Consider the following 25806-nt stretch of genomic DNA (forward strand, 5'->3'; position numbering starts at 1 on the left):
GAGGGAGGGGGGAGGGGGAGGGAGTGGAAAAATGAGGACCTAATACCGGGGGCTTGGGTGGAGAGAAAATGTTTTGAGAATGATGAGGGCAATGAATGTACAAATGTGCTTTACACAGTTAATGTATGTATGGATTGTGATGAGAGTTGTGTGAGCCCCTAATAAAACGATTTAAAAAAAAAAAGAAATGTGTGAAAGATCCTGTTTTACTTTGTTTTTATTAGGCTGTATCTCAGAGATGTTATGTCATTGAGGGTCACTGTTGAAATTGTTATATGTTTGTTATATGTTTTCCCACTTGTGTTATGGTTTCCCACTTTTCTGTATATGAAATCCACAATTGATGAACCTATAGGGACAGCAAGTAGAATAAAGTTTTGGGTGGGGCAGATAGAAGAGTGGTAGTGGGGATTAAAGGGAGATGATGTGAAAGAGTCCAGGAAGAATAGGTATGTTTGGAAATGGATTGTGGTAACAGTTGTACAATCCCGCTTGATGTGACTGAACTATGGAATGATATGACATATTTATTAACTTCTAAGTAATAATAAATTAAAAAAAAAACAAACCCAAAATACATAGATCCAGGAATGGGTTTTAGGTTCACACTAAATCGTAGCTCCAGTTTAAGAACAGTTAGTTCTTATATTATGCCCCTGGTCAATACTCACCTTCAGAAAGGGAACACAGAATATATGGGTGCTATATCAAAATATGGTGAAGAAATTAGATGGGCCCTGGCCATCAGACAAAAGAGTGTCTAGTGTCTTAAAGACTTGTCTCCAAACAAGCAGACATCTAAGCAAGATGTCAACTAAGTCCACATGGAAATATCACACCATCATCAGTCACAGGAGGATTGTAAATCATATAATCCAAAATCGAAGGAGGGATTAGTATCAGAGCCTAAATTGTGAGAATCCAGTTTGTAGACGTCTTTGGGTGATAGTGGGAGCTGAAGCTTCTTTTGTGGTAACTACATAGGAAACAAACATCCCCTCTGTGCACAATTGAGGGACGGGAGGAAAGGGTTACTGAACAGAGCATTGGAGAGACAAGTACAGAAGATCAAAGGCATAAATCTGACCTGAACAGTTAAAACTTTGTCAGTTGATGCCCCCTCCGAAGCATGCTGGGCCGGAACTGGTTTTCAACATTTTATGTATTTTTGTTTTGTTTTAGTTTTGTTCCTATTAGGGTGTATCTCAGAGGTGTTATGTCATTGGAGGTTACCCTCTTGAAGTTGTATTATATATTTCTCAGTTTTTTGATATATTAAACCCAGGAATTATGAATCTATAGGGACAGCAAGTACAATACTGGTTTCAGGGTACAGGGGGTACAGTTGTGGTGGGGATAAAAGGGAGACAATGTCAAGTAGTCCAGGAAAAAAAAGAATGTTTGGAAACTGATTGTGGTAACAATTGTACAATTCTGCTTGACATCACTGAACTATCGAATATGACTGATATATGTATTAACTACTAATTAATAATAAGTTAAGTAAAAAGAAAAGTCTACTGTGTTAACTCAGAAGGACAGCATTTACCCAAGGATGAAGGTCAGAAAGGTTAGGAATGGAGGCATGGAAGCAGGAAGCACAAAGAGGGGTGGGATAAGAGATGCTGTTGTGGGGCTAGCAGTCAATGAGGTGAACTGAAATGCGTATGAATTGTTGAATAGCGAACTGATGATCTGCTCCATAAACTTTACCTACTTCACAACAGAAAACTTATAAATTTGTGGGAAAATTCTGTTTTTTAAAATTAATATTTCTGCAGCCCTTTATAGATCTGTCTCTCTTCCAAGGTGCCCTCTGAGTAACCTCAAACCCCAGCTTTTTGTTTAACGGGAAAGTGTGTTTGCTGTCTGTATCATCCAGAGACTTCAGAAAATTAATAGTAGTAATAATGAAAGAAACTGCTCTAGTCCAGTGGATTCCAACGGAAGGTACTTGTTTGTGTTAACAGAGTAGGCCTGCTATCTCGGGCACTTTTGGCTGTCGCGTTCCCTATCCCCATCCTATAGGCCTTTCTTTTGTGGAGCTGCTGTGTGGGTTATCACTGCCAACCTCAGGGCAGTTAGCTGAGTGTACTGCCTAAGCCCCTAGCATATTAATAGAACTCTTTCCTGCCTCTCACTATGTTTAGTGCTAGGTACACAAAGAAATGAACAGCTATGCATGCCCTGAATTGTGCTTCTAAATGTGTAGGTAAGTGGTATAAAAGAACTAGGTGCAAAATGGATGCAACTCTGGAGAAGGGACTCTTACTGTATATACTCGTGTATAAGCTGAGTTTTTCATCACATTTTAAATGCAGTTTTTGTTAAAATTGCATTAAAATGATATTCGGGTCGGTTTATACTCGAGTATATACAGTATTCTTCATAGTAGCCCTCTGAAGGTGTCACAGACAAGGTCGTATTTGAGCTGAGGGATTAGGTAGATGGAATAGCAGGACTGAGATTATATATATGTATTAAGGGGCTTGAGAAAATTTGTGGAAAAATGGAATTAAGAGAGAATTGAATACCCCCCTCCCAATTTTTTTTTTCAGTACTGTTATATGCCACTTGGTAATGACTGTCATAGTACTTTCATAAATGTTTTTTTTTTTTTTTACCCTAACCCTAACCCTAACCCTAACCCTATCATAAATGTTTTTAAGGGATCTCTGAAGAAGAGAAGGATGGAGGAAGAAGTAAAGCTGAGAGAAAGATATACATATGATGAGACTTCAAAAATTCATGGAAACTTTGAATGAAAAGATCATGAAATTTTTGAGGGAATATTTGGAAGCCCCTTTGGGCTTTACTCATCTATTGTGCTCACATGAATGCTGGAAACATCAAGTAAACTTCTTATACTTGACATGTGTATTTCTAGAAGCTCGCTGGCAGCCTGGCAGCCTCAGGAGCCTGCCGCATGTGTTGTATGCTATTTTTGGTAACTCTGCTGTCCTGCAGATAAAAACCAAAGAAAAAGGGTGATGTAACAGTCATTAATTACTTTTACTCTTACCAGATAGATAAAGGAAGTCATTCCAGTATTTCCAAATAATGTTGCTATTATGATATGATTATCAAAATATATGTTAAAATGAAAAAAAATCACTACTAAATAGCTCCCTTTTTCAATATTGCTACAGAGAGAGGAGGTATAGTGTAGCTCAGGTTTTTTCTTTTAACCTCTATGTTTATGTGAAATATATTCAATAATATTATTTGTATAATTTGAACATTTCTTTCGATATCAATATACTTCACAATATTATTTGTATTTATAACATAGTAAACTCTAATACTATTATTTTAATATATGTGACTATATCGCTACTGTTTTAGGTGCTCTTGGTTTTTGATTCAGAGTGATCCTCATGACAGGGTAGAACTATCCCACAGTATTCCAGGCTGTTCCCATATTGGCGCAGATGGCAAGGTCTTTCCCGATGGCGTCAGATTGACTTAGTACAATCACCAGCCTTAAGCAGCCAAGTGCTGGTCTGCTTATGAAACCATACTGGGTGGTTCTATTCTGTCCTACTCAACTTGACAACCTGCAAAGCACACAACACACGATGCATGATGTATACCTAAAGACTTTACGTAAAGTTACGTGTGTATGCCTGCATAAGTAGTGCAAATGTACTGTTGCCATACTGTATCTCATTATAAGGTGAATTGCCACAAAATTCAGGGCGACTTCATTCCAGACTTCAACCAAGGTTAGAGTCAATTGCCTCTTTGAAGCAGTTGAGCTGTGTGTATATGAAATACCTAGAAGGCGCTGGTCTCTAGGCTTACTCTCTACACTGTTATCCAGTTGATTTCCTCTCTTCCAGATCCAATAAGACAGAGTAGAACTGCTCTGTAGGCTTTCAGAGACTGCAAATCTTTATGGAAACAGACTGCCCCATCTTTCTCCTGCAGAGCAGTTGGTGGCTTTAAACTCTCAACCATCTAGCTCACAGCTGAGTGCGTAACCAAAGTGACACCAGTGCTACTTCTCTAGGCTTACAAAATTAAAGAAACCTATTGACATCTGTTCAATGGTGACACACCGTGACCCTATCTATACAAGGTTTCTGAGACTTGTGGGAGCTCACAGCCTCATCTCCCTTGTGGAGAAGCTGCTGGGTTTAAACTGCTGACCTTACGGTTGGCAACCCAGCATGCGACCCAGAATCTCTAGGGAGTGGCTTGGGTTGCCTATTAGCTGTAACTCCTATTGCTGGATTTTTAACAATAGAAATTGTGTCTCCCTCCCACTCCACAATTGGAGTGGTTGGGAGCACACAGGGCTTTTTCTGAGAAGTGGTGACTGACTGGTTAGGGTTAATGGCCCATGGCGTTGCCTCAGGCCATCAACTCTTCCCTGGCACTCATTAATTCCCTAGAAAATGCCCAGCACCTGAGTCATTACTACTTAATGCAGCTGTGCTATTTTTCTGAAAATTTTAGGAATTCTCACAGGTGCCTGATCTTTCTTTGTGGCATGACCTGCTTTATTTTTTGTTCCCTTAATTTTGTGCTGGGTTTTCTGTCTGAGAACCTATAGTATTAGGAACCTGGAGTCCTTCCTTTTTATCTGAGCTCCTGCTTTCATTAGGAAGGTATCGCTTTTTTTCTTAAAGGGTATGTGCTCATTTGTTATGCTTAGGCAGACTCTAGGAGCAAGGGGGTTTCTGATGGAGGTTTTTTAAAATTTTCTTTTGCAATATGCTTTCACAGATTTCCTGAGCATTTTCATTGCATTTGTTATTACCTAGTTCTTATATAGCTATGGGATGAAGCATCTTTTTCTTTCTTGAAATAGCTGGGGAGACCTGGAGTGACAAAGAGAAGGACTATAATTTGACTTCTTTGGGCACAGCCCTGATGATTATTATCCTGATCAATGAAATTGAATGCCCTCAAGTGCATTGATTTGATTAGAACTCAGAGCCACACTGTAGGACAGGAGAGAACTGTCCTTTTGGGTTTCCAAGGCTGTAAATCTTGACTAGAGCAGGACGGCTCATCTTTCTCCTTCAGAGAAGCTGGTGGATTTAAACTGCTGACCTTCTGGTTAACAGCTCAACATTAACCCACTATGCCACCAGGCCTTTTTATATCATTGAAAAGGAAGGATAAAAGTTTGGGTTGGGCTCTTGTTTAACTTCCCCTCACCTCTTTTAAAGTCACAACTTGACAACTCTGGTTTTTGGCATTTGTATTTTGATTAACAAAATAACAATCAAAATACTGTCCTGTCCTACAATGCTCTCCGAATCCCATGGACACTTGCTTAGTAATTTATATTCTGGGTCCTACTCCAGCATTGAATCTGTTTCCCTTTCTGTCCTTTCCCCTTTCTCCTCTCCTGCTTCTCTTCCTCTCCGTGTTGCCAGTTGCTGTCCAAGCCGTGTTCGAGTAGACTGTGCTCCATGGGGTGTTCAGTTGATCTCTGACTTCTCAGAAGTAGATCGTCTAGTCTTTCATCTGACGTGCCTCTGGGGGAGCTCAAGCTCACCATCTTTCAAAGCTCATAACTGCACCACCTTTAATGATAACTTGAGAATGACCCCACCTTTAATGATGAAAATGTATTTATTACTATATTAGTCTGGATACTTTAGAGAAACAAAGTATAGAAACTCATGTGTATAAGAGAGAGTTTTATATGAAGGGTGAATGTACATTAAGAAAGCATCCCAACCCGGTGCTGCCCAAGTCCACAAGTCCAACATTAACCCATATGTCCAACACCAATCCACAAAGTCCTCCTCCATCTCACAAAACACACGTAATGTCTCCAACTGCAGGAGGAAAGCTGAATCAGTGAACATGTAAGCATCTCAGCACTGGCAGGGGTCTCCACACAGGTGCTCCAGCACCCAGGACTGCATCGGGGAAGGTCCATGCGGCTTCTCCTCTGGGGTGTCTTGCAGGAAGTGAGCCTTACCAGCTAAAGTAGGGAACTGGCTAAGGCAACTGCATGCTGGTCCGACCATCAGAAAGCAAGAGACCTGAGAACTAGAAAGGCGAGGCTCACCGAGCAATTTATCCCTCCGCCCTTCAATTAACCCCACATATGTTTGTCTGCCAGTTTGGCACAATAAACTACCTCAATTACTTTGCATAATCAAAGAGTGACAAGGTAGTTTGGCTCTAGGTGAAGCTTGCTCTGTGGACTCTAGCATTGTTTCTCCTTTATTAAATTGTGAGTTTTGCCCTCAGATGGCCTTTTTTTTTAGTGTGCATTCCTAAATTGCCTGCCAATTTTTGGGATTCTTTAATAGCTTATTTCCAGCTCTCAAATTCAATGAGTCTAAGAAATATTCTCATATTTATTCTAGCGTAACCCTTATCCCCCCCAATTACTCTTTTTGAATTGGACTTCCTAAAATACCATCCATACAGAGGAGTCAGGAGTTTAGTTAGGATGGCTCTTTAGTGTTAATGTATAAATTTGTCACTTTTTTCACATCTTCATCTTTTCTGTGTGTATAACTCAAATGTCATCTTCTATGTGAAGTCTTGCTCTTTTTAATCCCCTGTAGTTCCCTACAATAAAATTATTTGCCTTTTTTCTTTGCTTTTATCTTTCTGTGAGTATATGCATACACATGTGGATAGTGCTTTAACAGAGTGTTATACTTTTTTAAAAAGCAGTTTTGTTGGCATGTAATTCACATATCGTACAATTCAATAGTTCAGTCAATCAGTTTTACCACATCGTCTTCATTCTTGTACTCATTATTAGTGCCCCATTTTCCTCCAACCTCCCCTGCTACACTCTGAAGGCACCATCAATCCAGTTACTGTCTCTATAGATTTACTTATTCTGGATTTCATATATAGGAAGCTATTTACCAAAAATCCACAAAAAACTAATAACATTAACAACATAAACAGATAAAAAACTTAATCAAAAAGAAAGCAGAAAATATTAAAGACGAACAAATTTAAAATGGATCAAAAGGAAGATCAAATGATAAAGTGTTAAATTTTAACCTAACTGCATCTGTAATAACCCAGTTTCCAGTGCATTTTTCATGATAGCATGGCTATTCACATCCTTGGTCAGAGGGCATTCACTGGGGGCTTAATCCACATGTATTTCCCTTTCACAGTTTTTTAAAAACTGAAACAAATTTAAAATGTATGAAGAGAGAGATCAAATATTACATTTTAACCTAATCCTGTCTGCCATAATCAACTGAACAATGCTTTCTGTCTGATAACAAGGCTACTGACATCACTTAATTATGATCAGAGGGGATTTACCAGAGGAGTTAATCCATGTATGGATCCTGCAAATGGATTTTGGGTTGCACTGACATTCATAGTCTGCAAACTAGGAGTTCACAATTTAAGCTCTGATACTATTTCCTTCTTTCGATTTGAATTTCATTATTACAATTCTTGGATCACACTGGCTGGTGTACTTCTTCCATGTGGACTTAGTTCATGCTTAGATCTGACAACTGGCCACCATCTAGTTTCTTCACCATACTTTCTAATAGCACCTATATCTTCAGTGATCTCTTCATGAGGTGATCATCAAGCAGGGCCATATCATAAGAGCTAATTGTTCAAAGATTGGGGCTAGAATTAAGTGAAAGCCCCAAATTCATATGCCTATGGTTTATATATGTCTCTGGTTCATATTTACTTATCTTCAAGTTGACTTTTCACTTTTCTCTCTATATCATGTTTTATAAGTTTTTGGAGAACCAGTGATCATGGTTGCCTATGTTTTGATGCCTATATTTTCCCATCCTCATCATATATTTCAAGCTCTCTGAGAATTTAGGGCCCTTCCTGTTTGTAACCTTTGAGCACATCTTAGTAATGATTAGGCCTTACTTAGAAAATTCTCTTGTTTTTATGAGAAAAAATATTATTTCCCTTTTTGTAAAAGAATTAGGCTTCTGACAAATAGTCCAGGTCCCCTCCCCCTCTTTTTTTACATTAGTTATGAGATCTAAATGCCCCATGCTCTATGATCCATTTCTATGTTTTTGCTGCAGTGTTCATTCCATCAGTCACTGGTCTGGACATCAAGGATGGTTGGATCAGAACCCACTGGGCTTGTGGGGAGTTAAATGCCTAGATTTAAGGATGCTTAAGAAACTTCTTTTGATACTCTTGTGACCATTTGGCCAGCTCCTGCGTGTCAGTCCATAAGCATGTCTGGTTTTGCAGTTCTTGGCAGATCTGTCAAGGTAGGGCTGTTTGGGCTTTGGTGGGCCTGTGTAGTAGTCATGTTAGAAGTAGTGGGCATTTAATCTCTGCTTCTGATTTAAAAAAAAAAAGCGAAGAGCCGACTGGGAGTGACCAAGCGGGGCGCTGCCGCCGCCATGAACCCCGAATATGACTACCTATTTAAGCTGCTTTTGATCAGCGACTCAGGCGTGGGCAATTCCTGCCTCATGCTGCGGTTTGCTGATGACACGTATACGGAAAGCTACATCAGCACCATTGAGCTGGACGGCAAGACCATCAAACTGCAGATCTGGGACACAGCTGGCCAGGAATGGTTCCGGACGATCACCTCCAGCTACTATCCGGGAGCCCACGGCATCATCGTGGTATATGACGTCACTGAGCAGGAGTCTTTCGCCAACAAGAGCAACCTCACCACCAAGAAGGTGGTGGACAACACCACAGCCAAGGAGTTCTCCAACTCTCTGGAGCCTGAGTCCGCCTGGGGGTGGGGTGGGGTGAGCGGCCCAATCTCAAGATCGACAGCACCCCTGTGAAGCCAGTGGGCGGTGGTTGTTGCTAGGAGGGGCACGTGTGTGGGTGCTCCTGGAGATGACTGCCCCAGACGGAGCAGGAAATGCTGTCTCCACCCTCCCTCTGGGGCATTTGAGTCTGTGTCTTTGGGGTATCCTGAGCTCCCCATCCTCCTCTGGCCTGTCTGCCCACTGCCCTTGTTCTGTCAGGGCCCCCAAGGGAGGGCCCAAAGGCCTGGTGGGGCTGGGGACTTTTCTGCTGCTGCTGCTGCCTCTTGGTCACTTTAAAAGACCCCACCACACACCTTTCTTTGGGATGACGGCTCCTCTCTCTCTCACCCCCCCCTGAGGACCTTCCCTGGCCTCTCCAGCTGTGGCCCCAGTCACTGACTGGGTAGGGCCAGGGGACCTGAGATGCACAGCCTGGGGCCCGACCTTAGAACAGGCATGAAGCCAAGGGGCTGGCAGCCCACCCTGGCCCCCTGCCTCCCCCAGCCCTCCCACACTCACCGCTGCCGTCCAGCTGCGCACATAGCCTGGGCAAGTGGGCGGGCAGCTGCCTGGGCCTGTGTCTTGCTCCTTGAGGGAGCCAGCTCAGGCCGCCCCAGCCCTGCCAGAGCCAGGACCACGTGCTGCCTGCCCACCATGCCCCTTTGTCCCTGAGGCAGGCGGAGGCAGAGGACCCAGCAGACTAGAGGCAGCACACCTGACTTAACCTCTCTCCCTTCTGGCTTCCTTGAGCTGGAGCCAAAAGGACCGGCCACTCCCATGCCCTCCTTCTCTAGGATGAGTGTGGGGGCAGAAGGGCCCAAAGGATCCCCTGACCCCTCCGCACCCAGGGTTCTGCCCCCACCCCTGCCCTCTGGCCCAGCTGCTTGCTGCAGAAAAACCAACCTTGGTCTCTACCTAAGAAGCCATGTCCCTGTGTTGTCTCTTGCCTGCCCCACCTGTGCCCTGCCACCCAGCTTGTATTTAAGTCCCTTGACTGCCTGTAGGGGGTGGGGGCAGTGCCTCAGGCAGTTCCCCTCTGGTATCATGTCAGGCATTTTGCCAGGAAAACCCACTTGGGGAACAATGGAACAGGAGAAAATAAAATCCATTTCCACAGGCCCTCAGGTGACCAAGGGCTTTTGCAAGGAAAAAAAAAAACCAAAAAAACGAGAGAAGTTCAAGTAGATTTTGAATACTAGGAATTTTTCTTCACATCTGTTTCATTATTAAGTTTTCTAAAGCACCTCTAACTTTTGCTGTTATTGCTCATCATTGGAATTCTGTATCTTAGTTCACATGATGCATTCCTATTAATATACATCATGCTATCCCTTCTACCTTTACTTACTCCTGCTTGTTTTTATAAGTTACATTATTTTTATTGTCTGATAATTTTGATTTCATTACTTTTATTATGCCCCCATAATTATTATATTTTTGATGCTGAGCTCTACTTAGTGACTTGCTAATTTTTAGATTTCAATATAAAAGTGTGATAAGAAAAAGATAGCAGGTGTTATTTCATTGACCTAATTAGTCTCCAGATTCTTCCCCAACCCTTAAGCAAATGTTGCAAAGGGGGGCTCTGTCTTGTTGACTGTCGTTCTAAAGAAAATCCTCACTGAACAAAGGTGGTAGTAGAATATAAGTTCCTTCCTCCTGCTTTGGGCTGCCCAGCATATTATTAGTTTCTTGAGCAAAGGCTGTGCAAACATGATGTGAAACTCCCATTTGACCTCCTCTGCCTTCACAAGAGGAGAATCAAACTCAACTTCACCCCCAGACTGGTTTCTATGAGAGAGATCAGATGTGCCTCCGCCCTCCAAACTTATTTACCAATTTTGAACTCCTCTGCCTTCACAAGAGGAGAATCAAACTCAACTTCACCCCCAGACTGGTGTCTATGAGAGAGGTCAGATGTGCCTCCGCCCTCCAAACTTATTTACCAATTTTGACACAAACCACATCCTTCCCAGAATACTGTACTACTCTACTGGGTTCTATAATCTGTTGTACTAGAACTCAGCCAATACTCATGATCATGGGTTTATTAGGGAAATTAACAGTTCACAATTCAAGATCAGAAATACTTCAGATATAGTTTTTCAGGTCAGGTCCACCCCTTCTCAGCTATGCCTGCAGGCATTCACTGGCCTCTCGGCTTCTGACTGTTCAGGCAATGCTGCAAAGATCTTTTAGTGCTCCTGATATATGTATGCCCAAAGGCAACTCTACTCCACTGTAAGACTCTACCTGAGCCACTCAACTCTAAGCTCAATGGGTCAGTCACCCTACCTTCCCTAATTAAGTGCCAAGAGGCACTTCTGCCATTCTGCCAGAGAGCCTCCTGCCCAAGGGCATTCAGCTTTACTCACTGAAGCCCAGGCACTCACTGTGTTGTCTCATACTCTGGCTCTTGCCTCTGTTTCTCCCCTGTTCCTCCTATGGTGTTGTAGCTTTCTGTCCCCTATATCAGAGGGGCTCAATGTACAGAAATTGCAGGATTCAAAGCATACACCCTGCTTTTGGCTTTTCTATTTTAATTTTTAATAGACCTGTTATTTGGATGAAAATTGAACCTTGGGAGTGCATTCATTTCTAGACCTGAACTTTGACTAAATACCATAGTCTAGGGCATTCTAGTAGCCTCTGTCTCACGATGAAGTGTGATCTTTTTTAAGATTTCGAGTTTTGTTCCACATATTTTCTTCCTATATGTGATCCCTTTCAGCAGTTGGAAATGATAGCCAGGCAACAACATCTAGTTTTTCTAGTCCCAGAGTTGTGGATACTGATGTTCACATATCCCATTAGTCCATTCGACTAATTGTTGCCATGTGTCTTGGATTTTCATCTTCCTTCTTTTCTCTGGATAGATGATGATAGTGAGATTCCTCATTCCTGCTTCTGAGATGGCTATTTTATTTCAAGTGGGATAGCAAAATTGACCAATTCCCATGTTAGAGGTCCAAATTTTTATAATCACAATGAATTCTCTTGACATTTACTCACAACTGAAACATATAATCCTACTAGCATCTTCCCCCACCTTCTCTTATCCAGACCCATTAGTAAAACAGGAAATACATCCAATTGGCATGCAACCATTTAGTCATTTCATGTGTAAGTACCACTTATCTGTCAATGGAGGCTTGTCTGTTGCTATGAGGCTAAGCAGGTTTCAGTGGAACTGTTAGATCTCTGGGGGAGAGATATACCTTGGTCCTTGGCTCCGTGCGGAAAGAATTCACACTGAAGCCTGGCTTGTGATCCAAGTGAGTTTTATGAGAGTCAGAAGAAGTTTCAGGTTTACACAGGCACCGCAGGGCTCCTCACCCCGTGCAGCCTCCCTAGAAGCTGCTCGGAAAGTCACGTGGTCACTCCGGGCTCCTGTCTTTTTCAATTATTCCCCGAGGAGGCATGGTGGACAACCCTGGTCAAGCCCATTGGCTGAACTGAATTTACCTGGCCTAGGTGGGCCCATCCAGGTGCAGTGCCACCTAGGTGTACTTCCCCTTCCTGGCGGGAAACCTGAACCTCTGAGCAAGCGCAGTGCACCACTCCTTCTTGGCCGGTAGCTCGGACCTCTGAGCATGCATAATGGATGCCAAATTAAAAAAGAGTTGGAAGAAAGATTTGACAACTAATTTCTGAAAATCAGCTTGTGAAACCTTATTAATCATGGTTGGTTAGATACACAAATGATCATGGGGATGTAGAAGGAGTGGGAAACATTTCTTTCCATGAGATGACTGTGATTGAGGGCTAATGTGTTAGACAGGGTTCTCTAGAGAGATAAAACCAAATTCCTGATTATATAATATATTTATTTATAAAGATAATTAGATATATAACGAGAAATGAACTGTTAAATCATATACAGATAAATATACAATACAAGAAATAAACAGTTAAATTAGAAAACACTATAAATGGCTTAGTGCAACTCACGTCCGTGAGAGAAAGTTGAGAAACTAGCAGTCCTTCAAGTGTCTGTCTGATGCCAGGTCTTCCTCTATTTGTAGAGAGAGCCAGGCTATGTCAGCACAGCAGCCAATCACAAGGCAGGTCACCAATTGCCAGTCCCAAGCTCCAGAGAAGTCTTAAAGGGACCTCAACGTACAGCAACACAGTCCACAGGCTAGGCGTCCCACAGGCAGTGTAGCCTTTAAATTGAGGCACAGAGCAAGCAAGGCAGCCGCACACTGGTCCGATGATCACAGAGCGAGAGACAAGAAAGGCAAGGCTCACCAAGCCATCCATCTCTCCGCCCCTCAGTCAATCCCACCTGCGTTTATCAGCCAGGCTGGCACAATAAACTATCTCAGCTAACAACCTTAATGGACGAACCCTGGTAGAAAGTAGGTCACTTGTTGGGCTGTTAACTACAAGGTCTAATGCGACACCACCAGCTGCTCCTCAGGAGAAAGATGAGACTTTCTAATCTTATAAGGAATTCTCTTTTCTGAAACCCACAAGGGAAGTTCAACTTTGTCCTACAGGGTCACTCTAAGCCCGGATGGATTCACTGGCAGTGACTGAATGAACTTTAACTGGGAGTAAAGAAAAATAGCAATACTCCTCTTAGGAATTAGCCACAGAAAACGTTTTGAATAGTAGTGGAGCACTGTCAGATCCTGAAAAATTCATGAATAGCATACCTTTATCAGCTATAAGCGCCAGAAGATGAGCCCCCCAGGTTGGAAGGCACTTAGACTATGACCGAGGAACAGGCTGCCTTCTGAAAGTAGAGGGGATCATAATGATGTGGAGAGGGTAAAGCCTCTGGAACCTCCATGACTCAAAACGAGAAGAAACAGCTGCAAAGATCTATTAGTAATTGGAACTTGGACTGTATGAAGTATGAATTTTGCAAAATTGGAAATATTCAGAAATGAAACGTATCTCAAAAAAATCAATTTCCTAGGCATTGTTAATCTGACATGGATTGGTGTTGGCCATTATGAAGCAGACACTCATATGGATTGCGATGTTGGGAATGACAAATCCAAGAGGAATGCCATTCATTGCATTCATCGTCAGAAGGACATTTCAAGATCTATCCTGAAGCACAATGCTGTCTGTGATCAATGCATGCAAATTACTTCGATTATTATTCAAATTTATGGACCAGCCACTAGAACTAGTAATGAAGAATTCTACCAGTGCCTTCAGTCGAAAATTGATCAAACATGCAGTCAAGATGAATTGATAATTTTTGCCAATGGGAATGCAAATGTTGGAAACAAAGAAGAAGGAACAGTAGTTGGAAAATATGACCTTGATGATAGAAGTGAAACTGGAGATGCACATAATAGAATCTTGCAAGACCACCAAGTGCTCCAACACAAATACCTTTTTCAGCCACACAAATGGTGGCTGTACATGCAGACTTTTCTAGATGGAATACACAGAAATCAAATGGACTCTATCTGTGTGAAGACACAATGGAGAAGGTCAATAGCAGCTGAAACAAGTACAGGGGCCAGCTGTGGAACAAACCATCAACTGTGTACATGTGACTTCAGATTGAAGTTGAAGAAAATGAAAATAAGTCCATGAAAGCCAAAATATGTCCTGAACTTTGAGAATATCTCAGAGACCGATTTGATGCATTGAACATTAAAGACAGAAAATCTGACGAGCTGTGGGAGGACATCAAGAACATCACACGTGAAGAAAGCTAAAGGCCATTAAAAAGGCAGGAGAGATGGAAATAATACACAGAGTCACTGTACCGAGAAGAATTAGTCGACCTTCGACCATTTCAAGAGCAACTCCTTTGTCAGTTTGTCAAACTGTGGTGGCTTGCACTTTGCTCTGATTTCAAAACAGCAGGTTCTTTGTGGTGAACAGATTTCCCTGGGGCTTCCAGATGAAGAACAGACTAAACAGAATTAGCCACTGGAAACAGTGGAACATTGTCTGATAGAGTGTCAGAAGAGCGATCCCACCGGTTGGAAGGCACTTAGAATACGAATGCTTAAGAACTGCCTCCTTGAGGAGAGTTGACATTAATGGCATAGTTAGAGCAAAGCATTTGAGACCTTCATTTGCTGATGGGATACTACTCAAAATGAGAAGAAACAGCTGCAAGCATTCATTAATAATTGGAAAATGAAAAAAAAATATCGGAAAATGAAATGTCTGAAGTATGAAATTAGGGAATTGGAAGTTATTAAAAATGAATGCATAAAAATTGATATCTTAGGCATTAGTGAGCTGATATTGGCCATTGTGAATCAATCATATAGTTTACTGAGCTGGGAGTGACAAGAAAGGAAAGAGCTTCCTAATGGAAGTAGTAGCAAAGACATTTCCATAGACAAAATCTGGCAAGTTAGAAGAGTGTGAGAGATGGCCAGGCCCAACAGTGGCTCTGATTAGCTGTGAGTAGCAGGAAAGCTTAAGACAGACGAGAGAAGTTTGTGAGGAGCCACTAGTGTGCAAGGGAGGAAGAATAGGCCACATTTTCTTGATGGGCTCATTGGTAAAATCAACAAATGAGGAATTATGTAACCGGAAATAGATTACTTTCACAATGTAATGGTCCTAATGCTTTTAATGTATTGCAGAGGCATAGATTTTGGGAAAGGGAAAAACTGGTACATTTAAGTGCATTCTGTTTTTCCCCAGTGTTAATGGATTTCCTGATAAGTAGAAAATGTGTCAAACATTGAAGTAAAATTTTTCTGAGCAACAAAATTTTAATAGCAATTTTAATATTACTTTTAGGTTGGTGTTCCCATAAGACTTGTTTTATAATCAGTTGTCATTCTTTATTTTGCTTAAAAAATGTAATACTCTCAAACACTTTTTGTACTTATTGTTCTTAATTATAATTATTAAAGCCACATAATATTTCATATTTGGGGGGATAAGTTTTAAGAAATCAAATTATTCTTTCAAATATTTCAATATTAATATAGTTGTTATTTACATGTTGTAATCATTTTATATCAGTTATTCAGATTTTCAATGTGTACTAATTTTAATGTAGCCTTTGAGCAATATAATATCATTAATATCACACCGAAGGAATTTCAATATATTTAATTGTGCTCAAATGGCACTATTCTACATAGGGCGTGAGGCAGTCTCTTGAGCAGGTTTCGTGGTTTAACATCAGGTAAGGTATGGGTCAGGGTTGTATCCTTTCACCAGGACTTATTCCATCCGTGTGCTGAGCAGATCCTCTAATAAGCAGGACTATATGGGCATCAATATTGGAGAAAAACTCATTAACAACTAACCCCATTTTGCTTGTTGCAACAATGAAGATCTGAAGTATCTTTTGATCAACCTCTGAGATTATAGCCTTTAGTATGGATTATACCTCAACATTAAGAAAATGAAAATTGTTACAACTAGAACAATAAGCGCATCAACACAAACAGAAAAGAAAAAAACAACCACAAACATTGTCAAAGTTTTCATTTTACTTGCGGGTCCAATGAAGTTCCATCAAAGACGCAGTATAGAAATCAAATGACCTGTTGCATTTGGCACATTTTCTGTAAAAGACTACTTTAAAATGCATTAAAAAGCAAGCATGTCACTTGAAGATTAAGGTGTGCCTGACGTCAGCCACTGTATTTTAATCCTTTTATATGCATGTAAAACTGAACAATGAATAAGGAAACCCTAAGAAGAATTCATGCCTTTGAATTATGGTGTTGGTGAAGAATATTGAATATATCATGAACTGGCAGAAGAATAAACGTATCTTTATAAAAGAAGTTCAGCCAGAACATTCCTTAGAAGCAAGAATGGTGAGACTTTTTCTCACACTCTTTGGAGAAAAAATGAACCATCAACCAAATGGATTGAATTTCAAAACAGACTCAGATACAGCAACTGTTGTGAGGATTAGTTCAGGGTCAAGCAGTGTTTCATTCTGTTGTGCAGATGGTCACTATGAGTTGGAACTGATTCAGTGCCACCTAAATACAACCAGTATTGGGTTTTGCTACTTAGGAAAAGTTGGTTATATAATAAATATAGGTTGGCTTCAGCAAAATCTTATTTTAAAAGGAGGAGTCATTGGTTATAAAAAAATAATGCCTTTCCCCATCTTATATTTATGCAAATCCATTTTTGCTTATAAAGTATAATATACATGCATTAAAGTGCACAGTATGTACCTTAGTATAGTGTTACACACTGAAGGAATGGTATGAAGGCCATGTCTGACCTACTTCAATTTTAGTAGGGTGGAAGAGAGCCCAACTGCACACCAGATCATGGCCAGTTGCCACAAGGCAGAGGTCAGTAATGTCTCCCATTTGTTCTCTTACCAGTTCTCCTTTCCACCACACCCCACTTCTCTGCTGGGTTCAATAATCCATTGCAGTGGCCACACAGAACTCACAAGCAGTGCTCATGATTATGAGAGTTTATTAGGGAAAGTAACAGCTTATCACCAATTGGGATCAAAATAGTAATGATACAGACTTTTGTGTCCACAGCAGCAATTGTTCTCAGTTAGCAGCCACATATTTCTCTGGTCTTCAGCCCTGGTGATGTTGTGGTTAAGAGTTGAGCTGCTAACTGCAAGGCTGGCAGTTCAAAACCACCACCCACTGTGCTGGAGAAATATGAGTCTTTCTACTCCCATAAAGAGATACACTCATGGAAATTCATAGGGGCCATTCTACTCTGTCTTATAGGGTCATCATGATTCAGAATTGACTCGATGACTGAGGTTTTTTTTGTCCCCCTCCCCCTCTTTTTCAGCATCTCAGCTACGTAGTTGTTGGCCTCTGCCTTATTCTTTGGGCTGGGAAGCCCACCGCTCTGCCTACGTACAGAGTTGGTGCTGCTCCTCTGCTTTGCCTCATGATCTCAACACTGTGATCTTTGGTACCATGCTGCTTCCACCACTTCAGATAGGGATCTTACATGAACTCTACTGGTTGCTCTTCTTTCTCGATTGTCCTGGGATTCTCCCTTTTCTTGCTTCTAAGATGTCTGACTTGACCATTCCCCTCTATCAGGATTTCACATACCCTATTTGCATAGTCCTACTCAAACATTGGTGGGACTTGTAGAGAAATGGCTACAAATGGATAGAAGAGCCATAAGTAATTTCACTTTCCAATACATACACATACACATGTATGCATTACGTGCATATATATAAGTAACTGCTATCCAGTTACAATGCATATATATATATATATATGCATATATATGTGTGTGCATATATAAGTAACTGCTATCCAGATCCTTGGCAGCATAATACCAGAAGCTTCCCCCTGGAGTCCTCCTAGTCTGAATTAAACCTCTTGCCCCCACCATGAGAGATTACTGTTTCCTTACTATAAATTTGTTTACCTGCTTCTGAACTTAAAATAGATTGACACAGTATGTTGCATTTGTATCTCATTCCTTCCTTCAAAACCCCTAAGATCAACTACACCAATAACAGCAACAAACCAACCAGCAAACAAACTGATAAAAAGAAAAAAACAAGCTAAAAGCAGGAAGACAAAAACCCATAGAAACAAAATAGCACCACATTTTCAATCATCCCCCCTATAGGTATAAAACGATTGCACTGGTAACATCATCAGTTCTCCCAATGACACAGCACTCGGGACCCAGGAATTGTTGCCCTACACAGTTCATCTCCCATTTGGTTGTCGTTTCTCTAGTTTTTAGATATGAAATTTGTAATTTAGAAATTGTCTGTTAGGAATATTTGAGGATCCACTTGAAAACTGTATTGCACTATGAGTACTACAAGAAATTTAATGAAAACATATAGCTTAAAATAACACTAGTTGCTCTTTGTGATCGGTTCCCCCTTTCTCCCCACCACCTTTTCTTTCCCCTCTTGGTATCACTACTCTCATTACTAGTCCTGAGGGATTTATTTGTCCTGGATTCCCTGTGTTGCGAGTTCTTATCTGTAACAGTGTACATGCTCTGGTCTAGCCGGATTTGTAAGGTAGAATTGGGATCATGATAATGGGGGTAGGGAGAGGAAGCATTAAAGAACTAGAGGAAAGTTATATCTTCCATTGGTGCTATACTGCATCCTGACTGTCTAATCTCATCCTTGTGACCCTTCTATAAGGGTATGTCCATTTGTCTACAGATGGACTTTGGGTCTCCTTTCTCCCCCTCTCCCTCATTCACATCGACATGCTTTTTTGTTCTGGGTCTTTGATGCCTGATACCTGATCCGATCGACACCTCATGATCACACAGGCTGGTGTGTTTCATCCATGTGGGCTTTGTTGCTTCTCATCTAGAAGGCTGCTTATTTATCTTCAAGCCTTTAAGACCCCAGGTGCTCTATCTTTTGATAGCCGGGCACCATCAGCTTCACCACATTTGCTTATGTACTCATTTTGTCTTTAGTGATCGTGTTGGGAAGATGAGCATCACAGAATGCTGGGTTATCGTTCTTATGTTGAGGGAGTACTTGAATAGAGGGCAATGTCTGTCTGCTACTTTAATACTTAACATGTAAATATATGTACATAGATCTATTTTCCTTTCATTATATAGAAATATATTTACATATGTATATGCCTGTATGTAGACCTCTTGATCTACATATAACCCCCTCCCAGGGGGATGGACTACAGAAAAGTGGGTGAAGGGAGACAGTGGTTGGTGTAAGACATGAAAAAAATTTTAAAAATGAATTATCAAGGGTTCATGAAGGATGGAGGGTGGGGAGGTGGGAAATGAGCTGATACCAAGGGCTCAAGTAGCAAGAAAATATTTTGAAAATGATGATGGCAACATATCTACAAATGTGCTTGATACAGTGGATGTATATATGGATTGTGATAAGAGCTGTAATAGCCCCTAGTAAAATGATTGAAAAAAAAAAAAGCAACACTAGTTGCAATGACTTTTAATCAGTCATTCAAGTGAGAAGGGAAAAGTACTGGCATTTATATGATTTTCAATATGTTACCACATTTGGCTTTACATTAATTCTGTCTTCATTTTATATGTGGCGAAATGGAAGTTCAGGTCATACAATTATCAGGTGACAGAGGCAAGATTTGAATTGTAGCCTGGGTCTTTAGTGCATGTCAAAAGGGTGGGAGATGGTTCATGTTTGAAAATACTGCATCAGAGGAAGTACTTTTAAAGAAGCCAGGAGAGGCAAGTATAAAGTATAGAAGCTTTTGGGTATCGTGTGATTTTTAAAAAAATTACATGTAATTTTTACAGAAAACAAATAAATAAGATGAAATTTTAGTTCTGATTATAAAACAAGACCTGCTGCTGATGAAAAATGTAAAACATACAAATAAAACTCCAATAAACCAGAAAGAAGAAAAGGAAAGCCATGTATAACCCTAAGAGACCCATTCATCCAAAGATAACTTTTTCCCTACTCTCCCTTCATGTGGACATGCTTAATTTTTAAAACAAAAACAACAAATGTATTGTAGCACATGTGCAGTTGGTGTATGCTTTTCTCCTTATATATTTACCATGGGCATTTTCCCATTTCACAAAAGGGCCTTCTACAGCATATTGAATGTTGATCAATATTTGGTCATTTTGAGGAGTTAACAGAATATTATATGCCTATCCTTTCATGGCAGTGAGTTTCTTAATTTTAGTTTTATGTTATAGTGAAATACTGTAATTTAATTTACCATTTCCCTATTGCCAGGCATGTAGGTGATTTCTAATTTTTCATTATTGTAATCAGTGCCATTGTAACCACTCTGAGATATAAATATTAGGGGAGATCCATGATTATATTCTTAGTATAAATATATTTTTAAGTACAGAATTATGCTTTCTTATTGATTTGGGTATTGATTAGTTCCTGAATGTAAAGATCATCTTAATTCTTTTAAAAATGATTTTGCAGAGAAGCATGAAAATAGCATATTTAACTTTTTAATTAGTGGATAAAATATAATATTGCTATAATTAATAGTATGTTATTATAAGAGGTGGCAGCTATTGGACTCTTTAAAAAATAAGCTTAAAATGTTCTGTTACACCGTCCATCCTCACTCTTTGCCACTCTAATCACTTCTGAGATGTGATTTGAGTTATATCCACTGTGAAGTGGATAAAACCAGGTCAATCCCAGGCCTCAGTAGGCAGTAGTACTCTGTCACCTTCTCTTCCTTCTCTGCAGTGAAATAACAGTGCTGAACAATTCTTTTTTAAAAAATGTTATTGGCCTATGCTTCACATATCATATTATTTAATCATTCAATCATATTAAGATTTGTGCAATTATCACCACATTCAATTTCAGAACATTTTATTCTTGTACTTTTATGTATTGTTGTTAGTACCCAATTTTCCCCCCAGTCCCCAGCCCCCCTGCCATGGCCCCACACAATTAACCATCCAGTACTGTCTCTATAGATGGCCCTATCATGGATTTCATATACAGCAAATAATACAAAATACAAACTGGAAACACAAAATCCCAGCAACAATGACTAAACAAAACATAGAAAACCTTAACCAAAAAGAATGCAGAAAATACTAGAAACTGGAACTTTAGAATGAGTCCAAAGGGTCCCGCCCAGCCTCATGATCCCAGTTCTTTATTTGTTTGTTTGTTTGTTTTGACCCCAGTTCTACTTAAAAAATTCGGCTAGACTAGAGCATGTACACTGGTTTGGATAGGAGCTCTCGACACACAGAATCCAGGACAGATAAACTCCTCAGGAACAGTAATGGGAGTAGCAGTACCATGAGGGTAGGGAGAAGGTACGGGGAGAAACAGGGAACTGATGACAATGATCGACATATCAACATATTTACCCCCCCGCCCCTCCTTTGGGGACAAACAACAGAAATGCGGGTGAAGTGAGACACTAGACAGTGTAATATTAAATAATAATTTACAATTTATCAGGGGCCCATGAGGGTGGGAGAATGGGGGGAGAGTGGACAAAAGAGGAGCTGATACCAAGGGCTCAGGCAGAAAGAGAATGCTTTGAAAATGATGGCAACATATGTACAAATGTGGTTGATATAATTGATGTATGGATTGTTGTAAGAGCTGTAAGAGCCCCCAATAAAATGATGTATTAATATAAAAAATGAGTCAAAAGGGAGAGCAAATGGTAAGGTATTACATCTTAACATAACTACATCTGCCGTAATCCACTTAACAATGCTCATTGTCTGATAACAAAGCTATTCACATCCCTGGACTATCTTCAGAAGGGATTCACCAGACTAATCCATGTTGACATCCTTCCATATTTCAGTCACATCAAGCAATATTGTACAATTGTTTCAAAACATTTTCTTTCTTTCTTGAACTCCTTGATATCAGCTCTCCTATATCCCCTCCCTCTCTTACCCTCTCTCCAGGAACCCTTAATTTTATTTTGCCGCATCTTGCACCATCCGATATATCCATTTACATACAATTCTTTTGTTCTAGCCCAGGGGTCCTCAAACTTTGTAACCAGGAGGCCAGTTCACTGTCCCTCAGACCCGTTGGAAGGCTGGACTATAGTTCTAAAAAAGTATATGAACAAATTTCTATGCACACGCCACATACCTTATTTTGAAGTAAAAAGCAAATGGGGCGAAAACACCCAGCGGGCCAGATAAATGTCCTCGGCGGGGCCGCATGTGGCCCACGGGCCACAGGTTGAGGACGTCTGTTCTAGCCTTTCAAGTGGGGCTATACAGTCATCAGTGTTATCAGCTGCTCCCACCACCCCCACATCTGCCATAAAACACACAATTGATTCATTTTAACAATTATGCTTAATTAAGGTACTGTGGAAAATGTTTGAAATCCTGATTTGTTATTTTATTGTCTTTGCAGATCCACATCATAGATTTTGATGATGAAAATAACATTATAAATAAAAATGTTCTCCTTCATCAATTGGGTGAAATTTGGCACATTAGTGCCAGTCCAGCAGATAAAGGTGTGCTAGCTACCTGTTATAGTAAAAGTAAGTGTGTTTTTTCTTAGATATTTGAATGTACTTGAAATGCGTTTTTTGTTTTTTTTCCTACCACATGTTGAACATAAGGGTGGTTTTATATTGCTAATGATTTCTCTACTTACTGTCATCAAGTCTATTACAACTCATTGTGACCCCATAGGTCAGAAGAGAAGCGCCCTGGTGAGTTTCTGAGACGAGAACTCTTTACAGGAGCTCATGGCCTCGTCTTTCTCCCTTGAAGTACATGGTGCTTATGAACTGCTAGTCTTGCGACTCATAACCCAAAGTGCAACCCCAGAGATGATAAGACTTGATGATTAGAAAATACAGTATGTAAACAGAAGTTGTGATATTGTGGGTAAATGTGTACAGAAGTTATAACTCTAATATTTTAAGAGTTAAAACTGGAATCATGTTGCCCCCAGAGCCTTAACCTCTTGGGTTTGATGGAAGAATGTGAAGGAAGTTCATAACTGGTAGAGATTGGTGTCCTAATGCATGAAATAATCTACTGCAAAAGACCTCTCTAAAATATTCAAAGCTAAAGGTCTCACCTTGAAGACTAGGTGCTCCTGACCGAAACGATGGTATTATACATCCCATCATCTGCATGTGAAAGTTAGACAAAAACCAAAGAAGAATTGATACTTATAGATCATATTGAATATACCATGGATTGCTAGAAGAACTAACAAATCTGTCTTGGAGGAAGTGAAAACTATAATGCTCCTTCAAAATGAGTATGGTGAAATGTCATTTCATGTACTTTGAAATTGTTAGCAGAAAGGGCCAATCCCTTAAAAAAGACATTGTGCTTTGTAAAGTCAAGAGTCATTGAGAAAGAAGATCTCCAATGAGACGGACTGACACACTGTCTCAAGCATTGGGCTTAATCATAGGAATTATTAGAGGATAGTACAGGACCAGGCAGTGTTTTGTTCTGTTGTACATCGGGTCACTGTGAGTTGTAACCAACTTGGTGGCACCTAACACTGATGAGGATAACTACTAACTAAATGCATTAATAGTGTGCTAAAAGAATTGCTGTGAATCTTGTCCCTTTTTCATTGCCCATGTGTAATCACATTGTGGGTGTCAGCTATGATTCTAGCTCAGAGTAACCCTATAGGAAAGAGTTGACCTGTCTCCTTAGGTATCCTAGCCTATAGTCTTTAAGGGAGCACTTTGCCTGGTCTTTTCTTTAATGGAGTGACTGGGCTAGGTTTTTTTTGTTTTTTAAAACAATTATTTTATTGGGGGCTCATACAGTTCTCATCACAATCCATACATACATCCATTGTGTCAAGCACATATACACATTTGTTGCCCTCATCATTCTCAAAACATTTGCCTCCCACTCTAGCCCCTAATATCAGTTGCTCATTTTCTCCCTTCCCCCCAACTTCCCCCTCCCTCATGAACCCTTCATAGTTCATAAATTATTATAGTTTTGTCATAAGTTACACTATCTGATGTTTCCCTCCTCCCTCTTCTCTGCTGTCCATCCCCCAGGGAGGAGGCTATACTTAGATTCTTGTAATTGGTTCCCTCTTTCTATCCCACATTCCCTTCACCCTCCAGGCATTGCCCCTCTCACTGGTCCTGAAGGAGTCATCTATACTGGATTCCCTGTGTTTCCAGTTGCTATCTGTACCAATGTACATCCTCCGGTCCAGGCAGATTTGTAAGGTAGAATTGGGATCATGATAGTGGGGGGGAGGAAGCATTTAAGAACTAGAGGAAAGTTATTTGTTTCATCATTGTTACCCTGCACCTTGATTGGCTCGCCTCCTCCCCACAACCCCTCAGTAAGGGGGTGTTCAGTTGCCCCCTGATGGACTTTGAGTCTCCACTCTGCACTTACCCACCTTCACAATGATATGATTTTTTGTTCTTGGATGCTTGATACCTGATCCCTTCTACAGAACTGCTGATGTTTCAGTTAATAATCAAATACTTCACCATTGAGCTAAGTTAGTGAAAATTCTTGGCTATTTTGAGATATTCTTTAATAACAACTCTTCCATGCATATATAGAAATTGTATGTTCAAAACAAAACTCCCCTTTTCCACCGAGTTGATTCTGACTCATAGTGCTCTTATTAGAGGAGAAAGTAGAATTTTCCTGTAGAGCAGTGGTTCTCAACCTTCCTAGTGCTGCGACCCTGTAATACAGTTCCCCATGTGGTGGTGACCCCCAACCATAACATTATTTTCATTGCTACTTCAGAACTGTCATTTTACTACTGTTATGAATCGGGTGATCCCTGTGAAAAGGTCGTTCTACCCCCAAAGGGGTCGTGACCCACAGGTTGAGAACCGCTGCGGTCTAGTTTCCAGGGCTGTAATCTTTACAGACGTAGACCATCACATCTATCTTTACAGGGCAGCTGATGGGTTCAGACCACTGACTCTTTCACTAGCAGCTGAGTGCTTATCCACTGTGCACCAGGGCTCCTCTGTGAATAAAAGTTGTGCGTTAATATTCCCTAAATAAAGACTTTTCCGGCTTACTTTTTGGCTGCCTAACCTCCGAGACCTTTTTCATGTGCGTTGAACCACATATCCTTGACACCAAACAACCATACATCTTTCTTAATTCTCTTTCTCATTGTCAATAACCTGGTTTTCAATTTCTGGCATTCCATTTTATAAGCCAAGATAAATCTTTGTTGTATGGTTTCTAAAAATGTTTCTTTCATTTATTCATCCATGCTAGAGTTTTTTATTTTAGATATTTAGTTGTTACTCTTTTTAAAGAATATTTATTTCATATTCTAGCTTCAAAAATGTTATATAAGGATTGCGTTTTTGTTTTGTTTTTTGTCAGTATGGTCACCAGCATGCTCCATTTCTATAATTCTATGGTTAGACTCACTGCTTTCATAGAATTCTGTGTAAGTTTCTTTCTACTTTAATGTTATATCTGCTTTTTGAAAAACAACTCTCTTCCTTAGGGCAAAAGAATATTTTATGACAGACTCCCAAAGGCCATCTTCTTTATTTCTTGCTTGTAGATTTTAATTTGTAATTGCATTTCATTTATTGAGAATAAGATCTCAGTGAATCCACTCTAATTCTTTCGATGTACACAGGAGTTTTAACTTCAGTATATCCCATTTGTCAATTTGTGCCTCCTCTGTGTTTGTGTCCTTCCCTATTTCTGATAG

At 40.4% G+C, this 25806-nt stretch overlaps 1 protein-coding gene and 1 pseudogene across 1 annotated transcript in view; both read left to right on the forward strand.

Annotated features, from left to right (window-relative positions):
- Window positions 1-25806, forward strand: part of EIPR1 (EARP complex and GARP complex interacting protein 1) — a 263777-nt gene that overhangs the window by 35310 nt on the left and 202661 nt on the right. The window contains exon 3 of the mRNA XM_045294272.1: window positions 22510-22642. Within this exon, the coding sequence (XP_045150207.1) occupies window positions 22510-22642 (133 nt within the window). The remainder of the gene's footprint in view (window positions 1-22509; window positions 22643-25806) is intronic.
- Window positions 8339-8773, forward strand: LOC105979272 (annotated as a pseudogene).

This window comes from Echinops telfairi, unplaced genomic scaffold (genome assembly GCF_000313985.2).
Source record: "Echinops telfairi isolate 266 unplaced genomic scaffold, ASM31398v2 ScPeMD7_3509;HRSCAF=4178, whole genome shotgun sequence".
Taxonomy (NCBI): domain Eukaryota; kingdom Metazoa; phylum Chordata; class Mammalia; order Afrosoricida; family Tenrecidae; genus Echinops; species Echinops telfairi.